Source organism: Chelonia mydas, chromosome 8 (assembly GCF_015237465.2).
Source record: "Chelonia mydas isolate rCheMyd1 chromosome 8, rCheMyd1.pri.v2, whole genome shotgun sequence".
NCBI lineage: Eukaryota > Metazoa > Chordata > Testudines > Cheloniidae > Chelonia > Chelonia mydas.
In genome coordinates, this window is record NC_057854.1 from 16,340,141 (window position 1) to 16,366,976 (window position 26,836).

Genomic DNA, 26,836 nt, shown 5'->3' on the forward strand with positions numbered 1-26,836 from the left:
GTTTCATCAGCACCAAAGTTTACACAAGCTTTCCTTCAAAATACATGTTAAGTTTTCCATACACAAAAATGGTTGGATTGGAGATGATGATCATTAGAATTGTAGTGCTGTTTTCTGTGACATATTTTAACATCAAGTTGCTGTAGTATTTCGTTATATATATAATACAAGGTTTCGAGAATATCGGGAGGTTTGGCCTGTGTTATTTCTTTTATATATCTTGGTAATTCTGCAGTGGTAATTGATTCAGTTAAAGAGAGGAAAGGAAGACTAAAACAAAGCCCCCTCTGTATTTTATGTTTTTCCTGATGAGAGGAAACTAGTTAGGAAAGTTGGTATTGCTTAGTGGTGCCCTTTATGATTTAAGAATGGGTTTATGGGAACAGCAGACTCCAAGCTGCATTTCAGTGATTATTTTATTCCTCAAATGTGTATGTATTGCTATTCCTATTCCAGAATGCTCCCTGGACCACTCATGATGTACCAGTTTCAAAGAAGCTTCATCAAAGCAGCAAGTAAGTTTTTGTGCATGTGTGTTTTGTCACAACCTTCTAAAGGAAAAATTCCTGTGCAAGCAAATGCAAACCCCAATGCCAGTACTCTCCCACTGAACTCCTGATGCCAGATAGACTTTAGTTAATGCTGTAAAACAAAATCAGAATTGAGATGCAAGGGGCATGTTGTTGGGTGTACTGTTTAAAAACCAAAAAAATCACACACACAAAAACAGAGTCTAGATGCTGTTGGGTGGGAAGTGGGAGAAAAACATATTGGTACAACAGATGGGTTATTGGAGTTCTAATTAGTTGTATTTTTCAGTCCTAATGTCATGAAAACATAGCTATGTATGGGTGGAAGGGACCTCGAGATCATCTAGTCCAGCCCCCTAGGCTGAGGCAGAGCCAAATAAAACTAGACCAACCCTGACAGGTGTTTGTCTAACCTGTTTTTAAAAACTCTACAACCTCCCTTGGAAGCCTGTTCCAATGCTCAACTATTCTGATAGTTGGGAAAGATGTTCCCAATATCTAACCTAAATCTGCATTCCTGCAGATTACACCAATTACTTCGTGTTCTACCTTCAGTAGACACAGAGAACAGTTGATCACCAACCTCTTTATAACAGACCGTAACATATTTAAAGATGGTTATCAGGCTCCCGCTCAGTTTTAACCTTTCCTCACAAGTCTGGTTTTCTAAACCTTCTATCGGTTTTTTTTTTGGCCAGCCTCTGTTCTCTTTCCAATTTGTCTGCATCTTTCCTAGTGTGGCACCCAGAACTGGACACAGTTCTCCAGCTGAGGCCTCGCCAGTGCCGAGTAGAGCAGGACAGTTACCTCCCATGTCTTAAATATGACATATTCCTGTTAATGCACCCCAGAATTATATCTTTTTTTTAGCAACAGCATCACATTGTTGATTCATATTCAATCTGTGACCCGCTATAACCCCCAGATCCTTTTCAGCAGACCTAGCCAGCTAGATCCCCATTTTGTACTTGTGCATTGGCTTTTCTTCTCCTTAAGTGCAGTGCTTTGCACTGTATTTATTGAAATTCTTTTTGTTGATTTCCAACAAATTCTCCAATTTGTGAAGGTCATTTTGAATTCTAAGCCTGTCCTCCAAAGCACTAGAAACCTCTCCCAGCTTGGTGTCATCTGCAAATTTTATAAACATGCTCTCCACTCCAAACTATCCAAGTCATCAGTGAAAATATTGAATAGTACCAGACCCAGGACAAAGCCTGGCAGGTCCCCTTACATATACCCTGCCAACTCCCACCCTGTTTGACAGCAAACCATTGATACTCTTTAAGTATGGTCTTTCAACAAGTTTTGCACCCATCGTATAGTAATTTCATCTAGACTTCATTTCCCAAGTTTGCTTATGAGAATGTCATGTGGGACTGTGTCAAAAGCCTTACTAAAATCAAGATCTATCATGTCAACAACTTCCCCCCATCCAGTAAGCCAGTTACTCTGTCAAAGAAGAAAATTAGGTTTATTTTGCATTATTTGTTCTTGACAAATCTATGTTGGCTATTACTTAAACATAAGAATGGCCCTACTGGGTCAGACCAAGGGTCCATCTAGCCCAGTATCCTGTCTTCCGACAGTGGCCAGTGCCAGGTGCCCCAGAGGGAATGAACAGAATAGATAATCATCAAGTGATCCATTCCCTGTTGCTCATTCCCAGCTTCTGGCAATCAGAGGCTAGGGACACCATTCCTGACCACAACTAAAGATCTAACTCTATCACGGAGGTCACGGACTCCATGACTTAAACAGACCTCTGTGACTTCTTCAGCTTCAGCCAAAACAAACCTAATCAATGGCAGGGCTGGAGCAGCTGTCAGCCTCAGCCCAGGAGCAGTGGTGAGGCCAGAGCAGTGGCCCAGGGCCACCAGATCAGCCCCCAGGGCCAGAGCAGGGGCCACTGGAGCAGGGGCAGCAGTCAGCATCTGCCATTGCAGGAGCAGCGGCTGGAGCTGGAGGTCAGCTGCCGGAGCAAAAGCCTGGGACCGGGTCAGCCCCCGGGGCTGGAGCAGGAGCAGCCGTCAGGGCCAGAGTAGCCCCTGGGACCAGCAGTCATCTCCTGCCACAGGAGCAGCAGCTGAGCTGGCTCAACATCACAGGGGGAGTGGCAAAGCTGGAGCAGAGGCCAGTGGTCAGCCTCCAGCGGGTTCCGACTGTTAGTCTTTCCTCCCCTTTCTGCCCCCCGGGGTATTTTTAGTAAAAGTCATGGACAGGTTGTGGGATTCTGTGAATTTTTGTTCACTGCCCGCGATCTGTCCGTGACTTTTACTAAAATACCCCCATGACAAAATCTTAACCTTATTTATAACACTGATGTCTAGGACCTTATGAACATAAGTTGTACCACTTTAATTATATTGGTATAATTGGTATAATTAAAGTGGTACAATTCTCCTACTGCAGATGCAGCTATACCAGTATAAAAGTGCTTATATGAGTACAGCTTATTCCCACATAGCACCTTTGTATCAGTACAACTGTGCTCCCACTAGGGGTTGTAGCACAATAACTGCTTCAGGTAAAAACATCACACACCCTAATCAAAGTAGCTATCAGTACGAAATGTGTGTGTAGATCAGACTTACAGGTGACAGTAGCACTTATTAGGCAGTGCTTCTCCATTAATCTAATTCAATCTGTGCTGTCTTCAGAAGTCCGTCTTTATCATCCTTTCTTGCACTGCTTTTCAACAGTCCTTCTGTTTTACCATTGAGGTTCATAGTTCTGATCAGCTGTTATGTAGCAGTTTGGTTCTAATTGCAGTGAAGATACAGCCCCATGAAATGAATCCCCCACTCATTTAAGCAGCGATAGTGACAAGTGGATGTTAGCCATTGAAGTCTCGTTATAGAACACAGATGCGTTCCAAATTCCTACTACAGTTATAGGAAGGGTTGGTACAACCACCTACTGAGATTGCCTGTCACTTCCCATTTTTAGACTCTGTTTTCAGTTGCCTATAATTTTGTCACACTTAACTGTTTGAGCATAAATTTTCCATGAAGTGTGTACCTCGGGCTGATTTTTTTGGGAAAATATCAGCTAAATTGGGTGCCTCATTTCTGAGAATGAGGCAAGGGAAAAATAAGGGGTTTTTTTTGCCCATGTTAAAAAGTTCTGGTTACCTTTTCTTTCCAAAGCTCTAGTGCCACCATACGTTTTAGGAGGACTTGAAATTTGGTAAGGGATGTCAGTGGGTAGCTTTTGCCGTCCCCATGAAAATCTGCCCAAATTTGGCCAAGTTGTAAGCCTTTCAAAAATTGTAGCGCGTACATGCTTGGTGGAGACTTCTTAGATTTCAGCCTCTAAACTCCCCAAAGATTCATCTGTTCTATACATGCTCCACCCCCTCACCTCCTCAGAGGAGTGTTGTGAAAATAAATTCACTAATATTTACAAAGCACTCAGAAATGAAGTGATGAGTCTAGGAAGAGAAAAGTCTATGAAGAAATAACAGGTTTCAGAGTAGCAGCCGTGTTAATCTGTATTCGCAAAAAGAAAAGGAGTACTTGTGGCACCTTAGAGACTAACAAATTTATTTGAGCATAAACTTTCGTGAGCTACAGCTCACTTCATCGGATGCATTCAGTGGAAAATACAGTGGGAGATTTATATATACAGAGGACATGAAACAATGGGTGTTATCATACACACTGTAAGGAGAGTGATCACTTAAGATGAGCTAATACCAGCAGGAGAGCGCGGGGTGGGGAGAAAACCTTTTGCAGTGATAATCAAGGTGGGCCATTTCCAGCAGTTGACAAGAATGTCTGAGGAACGGGGGGAATAAACATGGGGAAATAGTTTTACTTTGTGTAATGACCCATCCACTCCCAGTCTCTATTCAAGCCTAAGTTAATTGTATCCAGTTTGCAAATTAATTCCAATTCAGCAGTCTCTCGTTGGAGTCTGTTTTTGAAGTTTTTTTTGTTGTAATATTGCGACTTTTAGGTCTGTAATCGAGCGATCAGAGAGATTGAAGTGTTCTCCGACTGGTTTATGAATGTTATAATTCTTGACGTCTGATTTGTGTCCATTTATTCTTTTACGTAGAGACTGTCCAGTTTGACCAGTGTACATGGCAGAGGGGCATTGCTGGCACATGATGGCATATATCACATTGGTAGATGTGCAGGTGAACGAGCCTCTGATGTGATTTGGCCCTATGATGGTGTCCTACACAAAGTAAAACTATTTCCCCATCTTTATCCCCCCCAGTTCCTCAGACGTTCTTGTCAACTGCTGGAAATGGCCCACCTTGATTATCACTGCAAAAGGTGTCCCCCCCCCCCTCCCCCGGCTCTCCTGCTGGTATTAGCTCATCTTCTGTGATCACTCTCCTTACAGTGTGTATGATAACACCCATTGTTTCATGTCCTCTGTGTATATAAATCTCCCCACTGTATTTTCCACTGAATGCATCCGATGAAGTGAGCTGTAGCTCACAAAAACTTACGCTCAAATAAATTTGTTAGTCTCTAAGGTGCCACAAGTACTCCTTTTCTTTTTATGAAGAAATAAGCAATTCTGTCTTCAGTACAGAGCGGGAATAGTGCTCAGTAAACAAGGCCTAGGGCCACACATTGAACAGTGAGGAGAAATCAAAATATTGAATAGCTGCTCATTAAGTGAGCACTGTCCATTTTGTGCACTGTATGAGGCAGGGGCTCTGTTGGGTGGGTAATTATGGTAATTGCAGACCTTATTAGATATGAAGGTGTTCAGTGCTGTTCTTAGATATTGAATGGTTAGCGTTTGGGTTAGGAATCAGGACTCCGGTTCCCTTATTCTTACTCTGTCACTGACCTTGGGCAAATCACTCAAATTCTCTATGTTTCAGATTTATTTCTGTGAGATTATCTGTTGCCTTCTAAACTCACAGGGCCATTGTGAGGGTCAGTTAATTGTTTGTAAAGAGTTTAGCATCCTTGAATCTCAAAACAAGTAACAGGTACGTAGCTGCTGATGTTGCTAGTCTTTCATGTGGTATATTAATGTGCTGAAATGACTCCATTTGAACCTGCCCTTCCTGGAAGGGAAAGGGAGGGTGAAATATCCAAAGAAGGGCTTTTAACAAGATGACTTCCAATGACTTTCTCACCAAAGGCCTCATGCTATAAATGAAATGCAAATATTAAGATATTTCCACTTTTGTGAATGAAATAAGGATGACCAGTTGTCAAAACCTTTCTAGCTATCGGGCTAAAGATACCCTTATGGAGATTGAACATGTATTATACAAGCACATTCAGCTGCTTTCTCTGTTGAAACAAGCCAAATGGTAGCCACTTGAATTACAATCAGCCTGGTCTCTGGTTGTAAGTGCCTTGGCTTTGCTTGGCATTTTGTCAACCTGCATCCTCGGTCCATTAGTTCACCCCTTTGGTTTGTGTGTCCCTTTTTTTTAGAAACTTTTTTTCATCATGGGGGACTACATGGGTAAAAAGAAACCTTAGAATTTTGAGGACCCACAGTGCAGCTGAATAGAGAGACGATGCAAAACCAGGGGTTCATGCTAGAGTTGGTCAGGAATTTTTCAACAACTGTTTTTTTGGGAAAATGTCAATTGTCATAACCAAAACTTCAAAGACAGACACCCCTTCTTCTCCCCCTTCCCTCCCCCCCAAGTAGCCAGTAGCCTGGTGATTACAATTTGGAAGATCCAGGTTCAAGTCCTTCCTTTGCCAATTTCAGTCTCTCCTGTGTGAGCTGTTCTGCTTAGTATAAATAATTAAATATTCCCCGCAGGATAGACTTAAACCTGAGTCGCCTGCATCTCAGTTGAGTGCCCAGTCTGTCTGGTGCAACAAATATTTAATTATTTATCTAAAATGGAACAGGTCCAACAGGAGGGATTGAGAGACAGAGACTGACTTGGTAGCTCGACTATTGGCCATTCTGATCTCTGAAATCTTGAAAATCTTCACGGGATGGGTGAACCATTTCCCGCCCAGGTGTATTCAAGACACCTACATCTCTGATTGAATCTCTGTCCTGCTCTGGGTGGTTTTTTCTGTTTTAAAAAAAAAAAAAAAAAAAAAAAGCAGGTAGCCGATGGAATAATCTCCTTGTTACCCAATGTAGAGCTGGAGAATCAGGAGTCCAGAATCTCCGAGATCCACAACCTTGTTCATCGGCTCCCAGAAAAAAACAGACAGATGCTCCAGATGCTCACGAACCACTTGGCAAAGTAAGTGTATGGCTTTGAGATACTTCCTTTATTCCCTAAAAGTTAATAGTCCTAGGAAAAAATTCTTGCATCTGTGTGCGGTCTTGAGTCAGATCTGACTGCATCACGGTAACTGAAAACCTGTGTGTGAAAGAAGCATTAATGCAAAGGAGGACATGGAGGAGATGCAGTAGGCAAGAAATCCTAGCTTTCTGATGGCTGTATATGATCACTCAGCATTTGTGGTGCTTCAGTCCTACATTAACCACTTCACTGCTGTGTTGTTGTTTTAGATAGAATGCACGTGCTGTGCTGATGGAAATGTACCATTGCTTCCAATGGCATGTTAATAGGTGACGGCTGTAGAGGGGTTGCGATGGAGAGGCCAGTGTGATGCGGGTTAAAAGCAAATCAAAATTATAAAAAGATCAGGGTTATCACAGTGATATGGAGGACTACATCTCCACATCATATATATTGTCCCTGTGCAGCCTGATTCATCACACTGCCAGTGCTTCGGTCACCGTGAAACGTTTTGGGGCAGAAGGTTTGGTAAAGTTTTGATTTCAGTGATGGGGTGGCCGGTAATCTGCCCTCATAATTGCCATAGAGCTCATTGGTTATTGTTTAAAGAAGTGAAAACACCAGCCGGAGTGACTGAGCAGTTCACATGCCAGCTTCAGGGCTAGGAGATCATACCTGGCCATTCCTTCACCATGTATACAGGAAAGGTTAGCAAGGACTTGAGGAAACATTGGAATGAGTTAAGCGTAGGGTGACCAGATAGCAACTGTGGAAAAAACGGGACGGGGGTGCGGGGTAATAGGCGTCTGTATAAGAAAAAGTCTCCCAAAACAGGACTGTCCCTATAAAAACGGGACATCTGGTCACCCTAGTTAAGCGGGCTGTAAATAAAAATTTGGGAAAGCATAAAGCTATCTATTAAATAAAAAACACTTGAAATGTGCTTACAAAAAAAAAAAAAAGACACCAGATGCTTTCTTACGACCTTTGTGCCGGTTCTGTGGAACCAGAGCAAGGCTGTTTAAAAAGCAGAAAAGCTGGTTTAGATCGTAGTTTCAAAACCTCAGATGCTTACAGGCCCAAGCCAACGGAGAGGGAGTTCCAGCTACTTCCACCAGCCAAATATGCACAAGGAGTCTCATGACTGCTTCAGTGCTTTGCATTATTTTTTTAGTGGTTGTTGTTTTATTTAAAGGAGAACTCGTATTTAGTCACTGTGGTATTCGGAGGGGGGGAGGGAAGGAGCCAGGAGAGCACAGTGGGCTTTGTGCTGTTTTAGCAGAGCTTTGTTAAGAGGGAGAAGAGATTTAAAAACGAACAAACAAATAATATGTGTGGGGCAGACTTTATTTTTCAGGGTAAAACGCCGTTAGCAGTTTTTCCCATTACCTAGCTCCTCCCAGGGAAAGGCAGAAAGTCACTATAACTAAAGGCTGCTTTGCTTCTTTTTTGTTTTTGTTTTTTGGAATTGGAATATTGAGCTAACAGGGCCTGCAAAGACATTCACTAAATTCTAGGGAGCATTGCCCGCATGTGCTTGCTAATATTAATATATAGCTGTATTGTTTTGCTTATAAATAAGAAGGTATCCATTGTGGTTGGGGTCACCCTGTCAGTAATTCCTGAGACACAATCAGGTTATAGGTTTCAGAGTAGCAGCCGTGTTAGTCTGTATCTGCAAAAAGAAAAGGAGTACTTGTGGCACCTTAGAGACTAACCAATTTATTTGAGCATAAGCTTCCGTGAGCTACACCTCACTTCATCAGATGCATGCAGTGGAAAATACAGTGGGGAGATTTTATATACACAGAGAACATGAAACAATGGGTGTTACCATACACACTGTAACGAGAATGATCAGGTAAGGTGAGCTATTACCAGCAGGAGAGAAAAAAATCCTTTTGTAGTGATAATCAAGGTGGGCCATTTCCAGCAGTTGACAAGAACGTGTCAGAAACAGTTGAGGGGAGCGGGGGGGGGGGGGGGGAATAGTTTTACTTTGTGTAATGACACATCCACTCCCAGTCTTTATTCGAGCATAATGTAGTGGTGTCTAGTTTGCAATCAGGTTATAGGCTCTCATCAAATAGCCAGCACTCATTACAGTCCTTCTGTCATCCTGACATATGAAAGGTTTCAGAGTAGCAGCTGTGTTAGTCTGTATCCGCAAAAAGAAAAGGAGGACTTGTGGCACCTTAGAGACTAACACATTTATTTGAGCATAAGCTTTCATGAGCTACAGCTCACTGAATGCATCCGATGAAGTGAGCTGTAGCTCATGAAAGCTTATGCTCAAATAAATGTGTTAATCTCTAAGGTGCCACAAGTCCTCCTTTTCTTTTTTCTACATATGAAAGTATTTCTTCTCCCACATTGCTATGTGTAGCCCCTTTGTCTAGTGAAGCTCATGTTGCTGTACTAAAAGACACTTTCCCTCTGGCCTGGAGGCACCATCTCTAGGGATAGAGGAGGATAGTTCAGTCCCTTCGGCCTGTTCAATTTGTGACCTCACTGCTGAGGCTGTTGACAAGGGGGACAAGTAGTGCCAGTGGCAACCTTTAGTGGGATAAATGGGTGTGCAGTTGATTTTAAGCTTTATCCTTCACTTAGTATCTGCAGAGGATAGTTGGGGCAGATATTGTGTGTGTGGGAGCCATGGGAAGAGAAGGGGAAGTGTGCATGTTGAGGATGATTTATGGAAAGGGAAAGATGGCAGTGTTTTAGGGCTAGGAGATACAGAGCAGACAGGATTCTTTAAAAAAAAAAAACCACCTTCCAGTGGGTAGAAGAAATCATCCCCTGGATTGTTAATGCACTTTGCTAATGCATACACTGCATGATTTGCACACACAGAGGACCAGTGTCTCTCCCAGTTTCTCAGCAAAGATTTAATAGTAGAGTGTGGCAATGAGGCTTCACGTTACTGAGACTTGCTACTTTCACAAAACACACTAAATAGTATCTTTTGCTAGAGCATTACAAAGGTCTCTAAATATGTGTAAACTGCATTGGTCAAATAAATGAACAGGGCTCCTCTTGAGCTATATTATATCAGATGCATTGTGTTTGTTTTCTAGCTAATTTGCAATAGAACTCTTAGCAATTAATGTGGACTAGCAGGGTTCTATTATTAATAAAATTGCTAATACAGTTGATACATTTGACATGGCAATTATTAATTAAAAAATTAAAGATCAGTCTCTCATAAGCATCTCTAAACTCTTAGTACGTGTGAAGAAGCTCATTACCTAGGAAATGCTAAAACACTTACCTTAGCTAGAGGAGTGGTTCTCCTAGAGCTGGACTCTTAAATGCGGGAGGCTGGGTGTGGTAAGTGGTACTTGAGAGTAGAATACTGTTTTCAGTCCCCACCTGCTTTGTACACGCACACAGGGACAGAAACACTCTTCAAACCCTGGGCGAAGGTGGGTTTTGCTTTTGGGCTATATGACCACTTAAAAGAAAGTGGAAAAAGAAAGATGCAGGCGATGGAAGGGTGGGTGTGGGGGAATGCACAGAAGAGAGCAAACCATAGACAGGAGAAAGGGAGAATGAGAAGGCTAGAAAGAAAAAATTAGGTTGATTTCAGCTGCTAGGTTAGTATGTTTTACTTTATTCATGTTGTTGCATATATTTTTGTTCGTTTTTCCAGGCAGTTTTATATTCTAATCATTTAAAATGCACATGTGCAGCCTAAGTTAGGACTGTTTCAACAGTAACCAAACACTGTTTCCTCTTCCCTCTTGCCTTTCGCCTTTCAGACCCAGTTTTCTTGGAACATACTATCAGGTTAATCTTTGGTCCATTAATAGTTTAAACCTGTATTTCTCCTTCACAGACACACACTCACTGTTTCTGTGATGAATCTAGCTTTGATTTACTGTTACTATAGGAGGATAGTAATGTTTGTTGTGATTTACTTAGGAGTATCTCTGTAAGAGGCAGGGATAACCCATGCTGACTTGAACTGTCCCAAAGTTTGCAGCTGTTCTGGTCTATGTCAGCAGGAATTTACCACCTAGCGTTTCAGCAGAGGCATCTATAGTCGTTACAGTGACACAGATGACCTGTCAAAGTGCCTGGGGTTTCTGTTTCAAAGGTGGTATGAAAGCTGAGCAAAGAAGCTTAACTGAAGTCCAAAGCGTTTTAATAAGTAAAAGGTTAAAAACCAAAAACGGTCTTGTGAACACCTTGTTACTATTTGAGTTATAGGATTCTCTATTGTTTAATCCATCTGTTACATCTCAAACACTTTCCTCAGAGGGTTCCAGGGTTTATGGAGGAATTATGCTAGGCGAAGAGCAGGTGCAGAAAATGAAATTTAAAAAGCGTTCAATTAAATAGAGTATTGCATATTTCAGGAGGATTCTGCCATCCCTGCACTCTGTTTAGAGTTTGGTGGATACATTGTGACTAATTTTTCCTAATAAAAATGGTGTAGTACTTTAGTGCTGGCATTTGACATTTGTTTCTTCATGGCAGTTTGGCTGGAAACTCATTTTTCTTTCAGTTGTATGGAAATGTCTGTTACAAAATAGGTCACTGCAGTGTTAGAATTGTGCCAGGGCTGAGCCCTGTTAGTTCAAGACACAGCCCGGGAATGTCTCATGAGTGGCGTGAGTGTGTGTTGAGGAGGTTGGGGTGGGGTCAGGATAAATAAAATTGATCTTTCCCCCCTGCAGCTTTTCCATTTTGGTATCTGACACAAGGTTGTAATTTTGATACTGTTACAGTTATCCACTTGGAAGGGCCAAAGACTGTTATGCATAGAAACACAAACAAGCAATTATATTAAAATTTTTTGAAATCTGTGAAAAAATTTTATAATTTTTTTTTTTTTTTTTTTTTTTGCAAAACAGCAGAACGAGTTTAAAAACATTTCATATAAAATCAGATGGAGTTAAAGCTCCTTGTAGAAAAAAACTTCTGGGATTTTTCTTCTTTCTGGGGGGGAAGAGAGGCAGCAGTTAATCTGCTATCCTCCACTCTGGTAACCGGTCATAAACCAAATGCCATCTAGCAACTCGCTTTTTCTCGTATATTTTTAAGCCTTTTTGTCACTTAAATCCCTCTTGGGCCCTAACACCTATCCTTAGGGTTGGTCTACGCTGAGATTTTTGCCCTAGTTTGAACGCTTGGATATCAGTATAAATGCATAAACACTAGAGGATCACACTGATTTAATCAAATAGTTCTTTCTTCTACCAGTTTAGTTAAACCAGTGCAAAGCAGAGTGTAGTCAAGCCCTTTGTTGCCAGGTGTCCAAGAAACTGTGCTGATTACACTACGTCTCAATCTCTGGAACCAGATTTCACTCCTTCCCCCATTCTCCCCCCCCCCTCCGCCCCCGCCCAGTGTTTAAATAAGGAGTAGATACTTTGGGAAGATTTTGATCCATTTACATTTCAGGAATTAGAATTTTTAGTCTCATTGATTTATTTTTATGTCTGAGAATTTTTTGTTGTTGTAGCTGCGAGAACCATGCTCATTAATAAATACTTTGGAGTTCTATAGCACCTTTTTCATCCAAGGCTCCTGAGGCGATTTTGATGGTGTTTCCCCTTGAGACTCATATCACCCATTGCTGTTTGTCTTTCTGTCAGCAAACATCTCCTGTCAGTCTGAGGCAACATACTTGCCATTTTCTCTGGGCTGTGCATCTATTTCCTTTACTTGTGAAAGCTCAAAACAACTAAATGTATCGTGTCTCAAGTGTATGTACGTATATTTAGTAGAATTAATTCTCTTTAATCATTCACAGCTGCAGCTTGACCAATGGAGACTTGCTCCCTGTGCTTTTGCTACAGTAGTGTATTTTTGGCTTTCATGTTCTAACCAACATAGTAGTGATCACTACCTGTAGTACAGATTGTTCTCAGCCTTGGTTTCCGTTGGTTCTGCAAGGCAGCAACTCTCTGATGTCAGCCAAGAGTGGAGGTTACACAGAGATCTTTTTACATTATGGCTCGCTAACCTGTAAGTGTGGGGCTGTGCTAGAATGAAAGAAGATAGGAGGATGGGATATGAACTGGAAGTAGACTAAAACTAATTCCAAACACTTTTATCAAGGTTTTAAATCATTTTCTTACTAAACGGTCATTGGCAAGAAAGTCCTCCAGGGCCATGTGCTCAAATATAATATAGCATTTGCTGTATTGTTTGTGCTGCATAGTCGTATCTTTGACCTGGGTAGCATATATACTTTTTGCACTTAGGGGAAATGAACAATGCTGCAGGCCTGCTTTTGGGCAGACCTAAATATCCTGGTAGAGGCCATGTTCCCCCTTGGTATTGAGTATGGCACTTAAGTCTACACTTTCAGCAAGCGACTAGATCAGTAAATCCTCTCACTGAGGCACCCGTTCAGGAAGATGAGCTGTTGCAGGGGTTTTTACTTTGGAGGCTTTTTCCCCTAAAGGTGCAGCAAGCAATCAGGCGGCTTCTTCTTGACCTGGCTGGCTCTGATTTCATCCTACTGGCTGCTGTTTGTGCTGCTGATTGGTAACTGTTCATTTGTTGAGTTTATGCACTGCTTCCAGAGAGCCATTCTTGTCTAGTTTTAGAGTAACAGCCGTGTTAGTCTGTATTCGCAAAAAGAAAAGGAGTACTTGTGGCACCTTAGAGACTAACCAATTTATTTGAGCATAAGCTTTCATGAGCTACAGCTCACTTCATCGAATGCATCCAATGAAGTGAGCTGTAGCTCACCAAAGCTTATGCTCAAATAAATTGGTTAGTCTCTAAGGTGCCACAAGTACTCCTTTTATTCTTGTCTAGGACAGTCTGGAAATTTCCACTTGTCTCTGGGGCCTTTTGGTTGCTTCTTTCTCTCATACGTTCTCTCCCCAAATGTCCCCAAAACTGGACAAAAGACCACAAACCAAACTCTCTGGACTTTGCATGGAAAAATTAAACAGAGTTCCTCCTTCTTTTGCTGTTGTCTCTTTCCCACTTCAGTGGGAAATTTTAATTTTGCCAGATATTCATGTCCTAATCCTTTGGACTGAGACACATTACAGCCCTGGACTGAGATCTGGACCTGCTCAAGTTCATGATTAACTCCTAGGAGAAATCTCAGTTTATGATCTCGTCGGTGCTTACTCTTACTGTGGAATAAGAAGAGAGTCGCCCCATTAGAAGTAATCGTAGTTCAAACATAGGTTAATAAAAGCTCATTAGACTGCTTCAGTGTTGTTTAGTTCTGTGCCCATCCTGGCTGATATAAATGGTAGTCAGCAGGCATATCAGGAACTTCTTTTCGCCCTGTCTCCTAATATAAGAACAAGAGATAATGCAATGAAATTGAAAGGTGAAGAATTTAAAAATAAGAAATAATTTTTCTCACAATGCATAATTGGACTGTAGACCTCATTACCACAGTATAACATTGAAGGGCAAGTAGTTAGCAAGATTAAAAAAGGGCTTGGAGTTTTACATGGATAACAATATTCAGCATTTTTATAGTAAATACTTTAAAAATGTTTTGAAGGCATATAGAAGCTTATGCTTCAGAGTTTAAGCAAATCTTTAACTACCAGGATTTAGGAAGAAAGTCTCTTTGAGGGCAGATTATCCCAAGTCTGCCTACTGCAGGGTTTTTTGCACCTTCCTCTGAAGCATCTAATGCTTGCCAGTGTTGGAGATAAGATACTAGATTGGATGGACCAGGGGATTGACCCAGTCTGGCAATTTCTGTATTGCTATGTTGTTTCAGACTCAGCTGAATGTATAGGCCCTTTAAAACAGGTGCCTATTGATTGCTGACAGTAGATCTCTGATTTCTTGAAACACACTGGGGTTCCCACACTGAGCAAGCTTTAATGTTCAGTATTTTTGTGTGAGAAGTTTCATGTAAAAGTTCAAAACAATTAAATTTGTGTCCGATTTGCATGATGATCACTGGGCACCTGCAGGCACACCTGCCCTTGGAATGAGATTATAAGCACTTGGTGAAAGTTGCCACACCAACCTTTGTGCCTGCCAGGGCTTTTCCTTTGGGTAGCCCTGCACCAGAGTAGTTATAAGTGCTAATGTCAACTTTCAGTTTTGTTCTTCTTCCCCAAGCTAGTAATATAACATTATTAGTGGCTTCATTCTCTTGATTCAAGGAGATAATATACCAGAATGAATCCAGAGAGCAATTAACAATGGAACGCATGGTAGCTATCCAAAAACAATTGCGGAACTGAACACTTGATGTGGTCTGGTTTAGTTACAAAACTGCATATAGAAAGTATACACCTTATGTGTATGTGTGCGCATGTGTGCATATATAAAATACAAATACAGGCAAGGGCTTTCAAAAGTAAATAGTGATTTTGAGTGCAGTGTGATACCTTAAGGGGGCTTCATTTGCAAAGGGTGAGTGCTCAGGGTTTTGGAAAATCAAGCCTCTTTCAGAGGTCTTAAGTTGGCACCCAAAAAGTGTGGCACCCAGAATTACTAGTCACTTTTCGAACTCTTAATGTGCATGTGCACACACTCTCTGTGTTTGTGTGTGAGTGAGTGAGAGAGAGAGAATCCATCTTCTAACTAAAAGATACCTTTAAATATGTAAGATGCTAGGTGGAGTGAGGTAATATTTTTTTTATTTTTCTGTTGGTGAAAGAGACATGCTTTTGAGCTTGAAGTGTAACTTTTGTAAGTTTTATTGTTATCACTTTTCCTTTCCACATCTCTCTTCCTGCCTATGGAACTCTGTTCCAGTTTTTACATCCAGTGTGTTGAATTAGCAAGTAGTACTTCAGTCTGTGGTATTTTTAGGGCTATCCAGGTTAAGAGCTCACTGTGGAGAAAACTGTTGGAGGATTTGCTTTTAAAAAAATACTCTTGATTTGGCAGACAAAGAACTCGGTATACAAAAATACTCCATTCCCTACGTAGTAAGTCTCGTTTCTTTTACCAGGAATTTATGAGCTGGTGTGAAATTGGAACCTTTGTTCCAGCGTGCCATATTTTTTTCTACTGTTTATTTTTTTCTTAATTACATTTTTAATTAGTTTTAATGATGGTGGAAGGTGCCAGATTTAATAACTCTGGTCTTGAAAACCAGCCGGACAAGTTTGGGTAGGAGTTGGAGCAGATGGAGCCAACAAAGGGGATAGAACATATAGGATGGCAGAGAAGGTGGTAGGGTTTCTCTGCCTAACAGGAGAGTGTAGTCATCCTGCAGCACTCTGAACCCCATAAAGATTAAAGAGTTTGGGCTTAAGAAGATTGCAGAAGAATCCAAAATAAAGTTAGTAGTAGTTTTCTGTAGCTAATGTCTGTTTCCCCTTGCCTTCCCAATTGGTGGGTTGAAGGGGGGCAGCAGGGAAAGTCCAAGAGGAAAGAGAGAAGCAGAAGTAACGATTAGCATGTATTTAGTCCCTTTATCTCGGGTTTTTTGACACCTTTTATAGACACTAACTTATGAATCCTCACAATATCCCTCTGAGGTAAATGTTATCCCCATTTAACAGATAGGGAAACGGAGTCACAGAGATGAAGTGACTTGCCCAGTGGCACATCGAGTCAGTGGCAGAGCTGGGACTTGCACTCAGAACTCTTGATTTCCAGTCACATGCACCAGTGCATTTGCTTCAGTGAGACCTCAAAACAGACAAGAGAGTGCCAATCAAAAACTACGTTAATCAGAAAATAATGCTGGTTCTTCAAAGGAAGGATACTCGTACTAAACCATCCTGATTTACCAAGCTATGGTCATGAAGCAAGCCACAGTCGAACCTAAACTAAATCCTTCTTCTAGCAAGGGAGTTGACAAATAACATCTCAGACCAGTGATTATGATCAGAGGCAATTGATCTAAATGAACAAATAATAATTGATTTCTATATTGTGCCTGTCAATGCAAATTATATACACGTGTAGTACTTTTGCAGTACAGCCATCTCTGGGGTTGGAAATAGCAGCAGTGAAGAACAGCGGAGTAGGGAAATTTAGATTGTTGACTCCAAATAGAACCGTTGCAAAATGTGCATTGACTCATGAATGCCCACCCCCATGGACTAAAGCATTTAAAAATTTATCTGAAAGGCCTCCATTTAGTAAGTGCTGTGGAATATAATTTTATTTACTCAGAGGGATAAAGGGTTGTGTTTCCCTTCCTAGGTTTAAAACCTGTCATTCCAAGAAACTCTTTCAAACCATCCCCTTGAGGTACTTGCTAATTGGAGACAAGCCCATTAAGAGTTATAATAATGCTTTTGATATTAAGGTTTTGAGTTTATTAGCACTCACAACAAGTTACTTTCTTTCTTTCTTACTTCTGAGTGGCAAATCTAAAACAGCAGAACCAGTTCTCTGTGACTTGAGTTGCAATGAAGAACGAAGGCAATTGGAAGATGGAGGCCAAGCGGAGAAATCTGGAAGTGTGAAGGCATTGTGCGTGCTAGGTAGAATGGATATGAAAGTAATTGCTTAACTGAAGCTTGCTGTATATTGTCATGCAGCTTGTCATTCACAGATTCCTATGAGAGGCATGAAATCCTTCAAGCATGCTCCTCCTCTTCCATCAGGTTTGGGTTTGTGAGGGCTTTGGTTTGTTTCAAAGTTGAAGAAGTGGCAGAGGTTGAGGAGATCATTGTGAAGATTAGTTTGAAATCTTAGAGCGACCACTTTGTGTGGCTAATTTAATTATTGTATTTAACTGAAACCACCTGCAGCTGCTGTAAAAAGACAAAGAACGTCAAGGTCCATATTTATTTCCCTTGCAGTGCCTCTTATAGGGAACCATTTCAGCTGCCAGGCTTGTTTAAACTCTCACATATTTTAAACATTAACAGAATTTGCACGTTTTGGTTTCCAACATTTCAGCTCCCTTTGCTTTTTTGGTTTTTCTTTTAGCCCCTCTATGGGATGTTTTACTTCTCGCCTATTTCATTGAGGTTCTAGTTTCTTGTACAGTGGAACTTCCACAGAAATTCAGAGTAATGTTGCTGGCAGTTGTTACATATGGAATACATTCCTGGATCCCATGCAAACAACTAAACAAACTACCCAGAGTGCTGTGGTAACCCTTGAGTCTAAAATCAGATTTTGGAGTAGAATAGTCTACTGCTTGGGAGCCAAATGTTGAGATCCTGGCTTATCCCTTACTCAGGCAAACTCCACCTGAAGACGATGCAACTTTGAGTAGGTAAATTGGGGTTCAAGCTGAATTAGGACCTCAGGGTGTGGTGTTTTAGTTAGCAAACAAGGTGCAGAGGAGAAGATTGTTAGTGCTGGGGAAACCCAGAAACTCAGGGAGTGGTGGTATTTCAAAACCAGGTCAAACTAGTAGTCACTGAAAGTCGTAGCATCTGGTTTTGGTTACCTATGTGAAAATGTTTGGAAGGTATCGATCCACTTCCTATAGGAAAGTGTCCACATCAAGTGCATCTATTCCATGATTGGTACTACAGATATTGGCATCCCTATCAGGCTTAGAAGGGCCAAGAATTGAAAGGGCAATGACTAAATTATCTTCTTGCCCACAAAGAGATGTTTCCTGCAGGCCAGAGTCTGGGATGCATTGGTTCGTAAACCTGCTGCTGATGTTCTGCAGGTGAGCAATAAAAGGGGTGGACTGTCAATCCAGCACTTTCAGAATTGCTCCGTTTTTAAAAAAAATTTACAAATATTTAGTAATACTTGAAAGTGCTAGCTAATAGAGATGGCATACATGGTAAGACCTGGAGACTGTTGGGTAGTCTAATAACAGAACAGGCTTGGATTAGACAATGTTAAAATTCTGCCAGATACTGTGTTTATTTCCTGTTGCTCTTTGCATTTTAAGAGACAGATTATATTTTTTACCTTTAAAATGTTTTCTTCTTTGTGACTATAAATTACTTTGTTGGGTTTTTTTTTCTTCACTTCAGTAATGCTATATTGAAAGGGATTTGGGAACTTCTGTAACTGGGTTTTAGGATTATAACTAAGAGGTAGAACATAGCTGACTTTCTCGTTCTTAAAACTATTCATTTTCATGAAAATAATAATGCTCAGTTTGTGCACTCTTTTTGGACTTTGGCATGGAGTGGCACCTTAAAGGCTTCTACAGATCATGTCAATACCCACCCCTGGATCTCAGTATATCAGTCCAGAATGAGCCTAAAATTCAGAAATTGGAGACCTGATAGTCCATACTCCAGAAGTCAAGAGGGGGCTTCCAGCAGTTTGCTGGGGAGTCTGTTCTATCACCTTATAGATCCTATTGCTAGGAAACTTTTCCTGATAGTCGTCCTATGCTTTCCTTTGCTCAGCCCTATCCAATTACTCCTATTCACATCTTCTTCTGCTCCCTCCTTAACATTTGCATCCTTCAGATCCTTGACAGCTATTACATCTCCCCTCTTTTCAAGCCTTTTTCTAAAATGCACATTTGTTAATTTCAGTAGTTCCAGGCCCACAGTAGTCAAGGTCTTTGAAACCTGCTATTGGCTTATCATAGTGGTGTTCAGATGAGGGTATGTCCTGTAGAGATTAAAGATTTTTGTCAATGCTTTGAGATGCAAATTCCTTGTCATGAGAATAAGTCTCTTCATCTCTCCATGTTTTTACTTGATTCATGTCAAATTGGATTAATTGTTGGTGCAGTCTTGTACTTATGATCCTATTGTTCATTTGTCATTTTACACAACACTATAGATATGCCTGGTGCTTTCCAGGCAAATGAAGTACACGTATGGCTGAAGTTCCCTTAACTTTGTTATAGAGACTCCAGTCACTTGGAGTGGTGATGGAGAAGATGGAAAACTTGTGAGAATCAAATCAAGGATACTGTACTCTCCAAAGTCTACTTTGATTTTCTTTCAAAACACTAGAGATATATACGTTCAAAGGTCCTTTGCTCTAACTGCATGCAGAGTTGATAAATGAGATTATTGTACACATTTATTCTCAGGAAGCTTTTGATATGAATTTTGATTTGGGACAGAGTGGATTGAATCTCAAAACAGTCAAGATTAGGCTCTGCGGAGGTGATGCTTGGAGACCCCTAACCATGAGTAGCTGGTCACAGACTTCATCTGAAATGTAAAGTTGAACAGACTTTTTCACTGACACGTGGCTAGGGACATCAATTATGAGCTTAGAAGTCTCGCCCCCAACCTCCCTGCACATACTTTTTCATTTGGATCATATAAGATAGGAATAACATGCAGTCGCCTCGCATGAGAGAACCATCTAAGTGGAGTCAACCCAGCCCTCTCCTGCTGGTGTCTTGCAGTAGTATGTTGGAGACTTGCTATTATGCATGTTAGGTCTTCCCTCACCGCACTTAGGAAGGAAAATCAGTGAGGAAAACAAGAAGACATGAATGCTGAGGAGAAATTTCCTTATTTTGCCTAGTATATATTTGCTCAAGAAGGTGAGAGATAGGGTGAGGAGAATCCTTCCTCACCTCTGTCATTGCCGAAAAACCCGATGTGGGAGCCTCGTGTTCCAGAGTTCTTATTTTAAGCATAATTCATTCACCTCTTCTCTTCCCCATTCTACACTGCTGGCAAAAGCTGCATCTGCATAGAATGTCTGCTGGGTAAGGGCCAGCGGCACGGGTTGAAGCTGCCCAGTTTTTGAAAGCTTGCTACATTTTAAATTCATGAATTAGGAAGTTTAACTATGAGGCTTTGGGTAGAAGTGGATTTTAAGACTGTCACCTCTCCCACACCTAAGTAGACTCAGGATGGGTGTTAACTTATTTAACTTGAATTTTATTTTGTCTTCCGAATTGAGAAATGCTTCAATGGCAAACCTGCCCACAAGCCATTTCAAAACATGGCTAATTGGTGTTAAAGTGTTTGAAGTTTAGTCCAGAGCAAAGGAGAAGCAGAACCATGAAGACCTTCCTCATTTGAAAGCCATTCTGTGGAAATGGCTTTTTTTTGCTTGGTGTCTAGCTTATGACACCCATAAAACTTTGATAACCCCATGCAGTTTGCTGACAAAATTATATATGCAAGGAGTGTGGGAGGAGAGTACAGAGGCAATAAAATATGCAGCATCGATGCTGATATGTTAGCAGTTCTTTCCCTTTCCCCCAGCCACATCCTGTCTTCTATCAGGTGTCTTTTTAAAAACTCGGCTGATAAAACTGTCATAAAAGCCTGACACCAAACAAACTTCATGAATTATTTATAGCCTAACAAATGGCAATGGATTCAATGCTCCAAGAAGAATCTGGCACAGGGAATCCTTGTGTGATTGCCATTTGCACAGAATCCCTGGGCTAGACTGTGTGAAATAAAGAAGAAACCAAACCTGTTTCTTTCCTTTATTTTACTGGAGGGAGGGGGAGAGGGGTTAAATATGAAATTCTGATGGGGGGGGGGGAATTCCCCTAGTTGATAAAAATGTATTTTAATGATTTGGTTTCCTGTAATATGTAAACCAGCAACGTTTTGCTCCAATTTTACAGATAAACTTTTAACCTCCTACAGCATTGCTATATTCAAAGACTTGGGTTTTTTTGCAGAAACAACACACATCTGCAGGCTAGAATAGCTTTTTTTTTCTTCCTGTGACAACTGACCTTCAGTCTCCATACTACTTCTATTCATAGGGGAACTTGCACTTTCTGGAAGAATCCCAGAATTGTCCTCTACAGAGGAATACACTCAAAAGACCTCCTGAGGTTTTGATTGACAATTTTTTTGTTCCAGCACCTTAGTCCCTGAAGCAATTGAGTGGGACAGGTCTTTATTCTGTGGAGCCTAAACATGCTTTGGGGATGTGTGTGTGTGGACGAGGATAGACTAGCTACACTCATGGCCTCTGCACAGCTGACTCCACTCCTCAAACACTGCCTCCCAGGCTGCATTACCTTCTTGCAGACAAGGGAGAAAAATCCCCTTTTGTTTAATGTATTGTCTGAAGATTCTGCTTAGAGTTTTGGGGGTTTTTTTTAAAAGGAGATGATCTTCCTGAGGGGAAAATAATGTAAAATGCTCAATTAAATGTACTCCAAAAGGTGTTGGTCCTTCCCACTTCCATTTCTTTGATTGTCTCCTATTTTGTTTCTTAGCCTCCTTTCTGTACAATTTATTTGCATCTCCTGCCTCCTCCTGGTTTCTCCTTCCTTGAAAATAAAGCTCCTTCTCCTGTCATTATTTTCTGAAGGGCAGAGCATCAATCTCCTCTCCTCTCATTATTTTTTATCCCATTTTCCTATTATGGTCTCTGTCCTTCCATATTCTGATGTCAGCACCCATTTATCTCCTGGGTTTGCTCTCTTCCCCCTTTCCCATCTTGCTTCCGCCTCCTCCTTTCCACACTCTCATTTCCTCCTCTCTCCCCTGCTCACTTTCTCATTTCCATCACTGTTCCTGCTTCTCTCTTTTACCCCAGCCCTATGGTTAGCAGAGAGAGAGGTCTGGATTGGCTTGGTCATTTCACCAAGTAAGTGGGAAAGACCTTGTGACTTAACAGGTACCATCCAGACTGAGCAGCTGTGTCACCCTCCCCTCTAACATGGAGTGCCTTTTACAATGCTTTGCTGCTGTAATCTCCGGCCTGGACAGCTCTCAAACAGCCTCCAGCATGCAAGTCACTCCCAGCTATGTCTGTGAGTGTGCTGCAGCCAGCCAGCCAGCGAGCCACCCCTTGGCTCTTACTTGGTTATACTGCAGGGTGATGCCAACATGCTCCCGGTCTTTGATTTTCATCCAGAAATGTATGTCCTGTATTGCCCAGACCTCTCCTGGACAACACAAGTTTATATAAAGTCTGTTACTTCTTTAACAGAAATAACATGCACACAACTTGCCACTCCAAATGGGGTTTCCCAAACACTTCCATTTAAACATACTGGATTAGATAAAACAATAAACAAGTTTATTAACTACAACCAGAGAGATATTAAGTGAGTACAAGTAATGAGGCATAAAAGTCAGAAATGATCACAAGAAAATAAAGTTTTAATGCTGCTGGTGCCTCACTTAACAAACTATGTCAGATTCAAGCAACGTTTCTCACCATATGCCTTCAGCAGTCTTACTGACCAAATCCTCTAGGTCAGGACCCCTTCTGCAGTCCAGCGCTGCTTCCTTTGTCCTTCAGGTGCTGTGAATGCGGCGGGGGGGTGGGGCTTGAGATGTTCATCCCTCATTTTTATAGTCACTCCCCCTCTTGAACAACATTTCCAGCAGAGATTCAGGAGACAAAGAGTCTATATGGAAGGATGTTCCCTGCTTCTTTTTCCTCAACTGTTTGAGTGTCCTTTGTTTCCTTTGCTTGATTACTCTGTTTACTGCTTAAATGCAAATTAAGCAGACCACACATTCCTTTTTTTAAAGACAGTTCTGTTTGCCAACCTCAGTTTGGAATATGTGTTAATAACACCATACAGTGGAATCTTATAACTTCACATACAACGTTGCTGCACACATTTTATCAGGACAATAATGACCAGCAAATTATGAGTTTTCAGGTGATCTCAGTACAAAGTATGCACTGTGAGATGTAAAATAATGTGCAGGGTATGGACAGGGGTGCATTCTGTCACAGGCCTAGAGGAGGTTTTGGAACAAATGTATGTATTAGACCAGGGGTCCCCAACAAGGTGCCCGCGGGTGCAATGGTGCCTGCCAGGGCAGTTGTGTGTGCCCGCAGGACAGCACACCACTGAAATGCCACTGCCGAGCGCGGCCGCTGAAGAACCGCCCACCAAAATGCGGCCGAGAAGCATTGCCGTATTTTGGCAGCGGCACTTCTTGCCGCTGCCACTTCTCAGCGGCATTTCGGCGGTGGGGTGTCTGGCGCCCGCCACAGTCTTCTGGGAATAGAAATATGCTATTCCCACAGAAAGGTTGGGGACCACTATATTAGACAGCAATAAGTCACCAGGACCAGATGGCATTGACCTAAGGGTTCTGAAGAAACTCTAAATATGAAATTAAAGAACATTATCTGTGGTACGGAACCTATAATTTAAATCAGCCTCTGTACCAGATGACTGATTGGTAGCTAATGTAATGCTGTGTTTTTTGTTTTTTGTTTTTTTTTAAATGCACCAGAGGCGATCTTGGCTGGGAATCCTAACTTCAGTACCAGGCAAATTGGTAGAAACTATAGTAAAGAACAGAATTTATCAGACACGTAGATGAACATGATTTGTTGGGGAAGAGTCAACACGGCTTTTGTAAATGGAAATCATGCCTCCCCAATCTATTAGAACGTGGACTGGGGATGATCCAGATGATACAGTATACTCTGACTTTTAAAAAACCTTGGACAAGGTCCTACACCAAAGGCTCTTAAGGAAAGTAACGAGTCATTGGATAAGAGGGAAGGGCCTCTCCTGGGTCAGTAACTGCTTAAAAGATAGGAAACAAAGGGTAGGAATAAATGGTCAGTTTTCACAATGGAGAGAAGTAAATAGCGGAGTTCCCCAAGGATCTGTACAGGGACCAGTTCAGTGTAATCATAAATGATCTGGAAAAGGGAGGTAAACAATGAGGTGGCAAAATTACTTAAGATAGTTAAGTCCAAAGCTGACTGCAAAGAGTTACAAAGAGATCTCACAAAACTGGGTGACTGGACAACAAAATGGCAGATTAAATTAAATGTTGATAAATGCAAAATAATGGACTTTGGAAAACTGTAATCCCAACTATACATACAAAATAATGGATCTAAATTAGCTACCACTCAGAGATCTCAGAGTCTTCGTGGATAGTTTTCTGAAAAATCTGCTCAATGTGCAATAGTAGTCAAAAAAGCTAGCAGTGTTAGGAGCCATTAGGAAATAAGATAGAAAATATCATAATTGCACTATATAAATCCATGGTAAGCCCACACCTTGAATACTGTGTGCAGTTCTGGTTGCCCCATCTGAAAAAAAATATATATATATATTAGAACTAGAAATGGTGCAGAGAAGGGCAACAAAAATGATTAGAGGCATAGAACAGCTTCTATATGAGGCAAGATTAAAAAGACGGGGAATGTTCATCTTAGAAAAGAGACGGCTAAGGGGGCATATGCTCCAGGTCTATAAAATCATGAATGGTGTGGAGAAGATGAATATTATTTACCTCTTCACATAACACAAGAACCAGGGGTCACCCAATGCAACTAATAGGCAGCAGGTTTAAAACAAATAAAAGGCAGTACTCCTTCACACGATGCACAGTCAACCTGTGGAACTAGTTGCCAGGGTATGTTGTGAAGGCCAAAAGTATAACTGGGTTCAAAAAGGAATCAGATAAGTTCACAGAGGATAGGTCCATCAATGGCTTTTAGCCAGGATGGTCAGGGACGCAACCCCATACTCTGGGTGTCCCTAAACCTCTGAGTGCCAGAAGCTTGACGACCGGGGATGGATCACTCGTCTGGGACTGCCACTGTCAGAAGACAGGATAGTGGACTAGAGGGACCATTGGTCTAACCCAGTATGGCTGTTCTTATGTAATGGTAGCAATCTTCACTACCTTTCCCACCATCCATAGCACCATGGAGTAGTTAGAGCCAGCTGTTCCCTTCACTTTTTGGGGTCCATTCCCCCTTCCACACACCCCTTTTTAGTGAACTGAAAGTAGCAGGCTCTCTCGATTTGCATGGAGTATGGATATCTGGGGATATCTCACTTAATCAGTTCCCTGCCATGGCAGGGGCCTTGGTCTTTGGTGCACCTGAGTCCAGCCGCCTGTTTTTTCTCTGTGATGCACAATAGTTTAGTCTCTTGAGGGCTATTGGTCTAACAGTAGTTGTTAGGGTTGGTATGGAGGTGACTGGGTTGTGGTTAGTGGCCTGTGATATACAGGAGGTCAATCTAGATAATCTGATGGTCCCTTCTGGCCCTAAACACTCTGACTCTATGAGCAGAGGGATGTCTTTCCTACTTCAGTTGCTGAGCTGTTCTAAGCTAGGCCCCGAGCTGAGAACAAATGCTCCACGTTGACAAGCCGGTCTTCTGACATTTTTTGGTATGACTGAGAAGCGATAAAGACCCTTGCTGATTTCTCTCTGTCCATGCTATTTCAGAATTAGGGGCAATTCACGTAGCTGGAGTTGTGTGGCATAGATCGATTTACTGCGGTAGTGTAGACATAGCCTAATGCAGGCTAGTTCCTACCTGTTCTGACACCGCACTGCGCCCCAGAAGCAGCAAGCAGCAGGTCTGTCTCCTAAGTAGGGGGAAAAGGGGCCATGTGGCTCCACGTGCTGCCCCTGCCCCAGGCACTGACTCCGCACTCCCATTGGCCGGGAAGCGGCCAATGGGAGCTGGGGGGGGCAGTGGTGCCTGCGGGCGAGAGCAGCACAGAGCTGCTTGCGCGCCTCCGCCTAGGAGCCAGACCTGCTGCTGGCCACTTCCGGAGCACAGTATGATCCACGGTGCCAGGACAGGCAGGAAGCCTGCCTTAGCACCCCCCGTGCCACTGACTGGGAGCCACCTGAGGTAACCCTGTGCCACAATCCCCTGCCCCAGCCCTGAGCCACCCCCAAACCCGGAGCCCCCTCCTGCACCCCAAACCACTCATCCATGGCCCCACTCCAGAGCCTGCAACCCCAGCCAGAGCCCTGACCCGCTCCTGCACCCCAACCCCTTGCCCTAGCCCAGAGCCCCCTCCCACACCCTGAACCCCTCATTCCTGGCCCCACCCTGCAGTCCGCACCCCAACCCTCTGCCCCTCCCACACCCTTCCTCTCCAGCTCTGTTGGGTCATGGGCATCAACAGTTTTTTTCAACTGGGTCTCCAGAAAAAAAGTTTGAAAACCACTGGTGTAGGCCACCAAATCATTTCTTGTTACTAAGGTCCTTTGGTCATTCACTTGCATTAACGTACAAGATAATGTGAGAGAATAATTTTTTCTCGTTGCTTCTGAGCTGGCTCTCAGTTGTGAGTTATTACTAATGTCTGACACGAGACAGATTGCGGCTGGAGAGTCCTAGGAGCTTCACACTATGTTTAGTGCTGGCTGTTCTCAGGGTGTGCTTTTTGAAAGCTCATTTATTGCAAGTAATCCCTAACTCTTATTTGTTTTCTGTCCTTCAGTCAGGTTTCAGCATGTTATTCAGCAGCTCTGTAGATGTTTTTAACACATACTTGCTCTTCAGATTTTTGCATTTCACAGTTCCGTGTGTAGGTTTTTCTTATTTGAGTGGTGCAATTAAAACGTTAATTCC

At 42.1% G+C, this 26,836-nt stretch overlaps 1 protein-coding gene across 5 annotated transcripts in view; it reads left to right on the forward strand.

The window, feature by feature from the left end:
- ARHGAP26 (Rho GTPase activating protein 26) overlaps window positions 1-26,836 on the forward strand; it is a 316,385-nt gene that overhangs the window by 182,838 nt on the left and 106,711 nt on the right. For all 5 annotated transcript variants that reach the window (XR_006292681.1, XR_006292680.1, XR_006292679.1 and 2 more), the window contains 2 exons: window positions 457-515; window positions 6,621-6,726. Coding sequence is in view for 1 of the 5 variants with exons in the window: in XM_043552848.1 (XP_043408783.1) it covers window positions 457-515; window positions 6,621-6,726 (165 nt within the window). In the remaining 4 variants the exon portion in view is untranslated. The remainder of the gene's footprint in view (window positions 1-456; window positions 516-6,620; window positions 6,727-26,836) is intronic.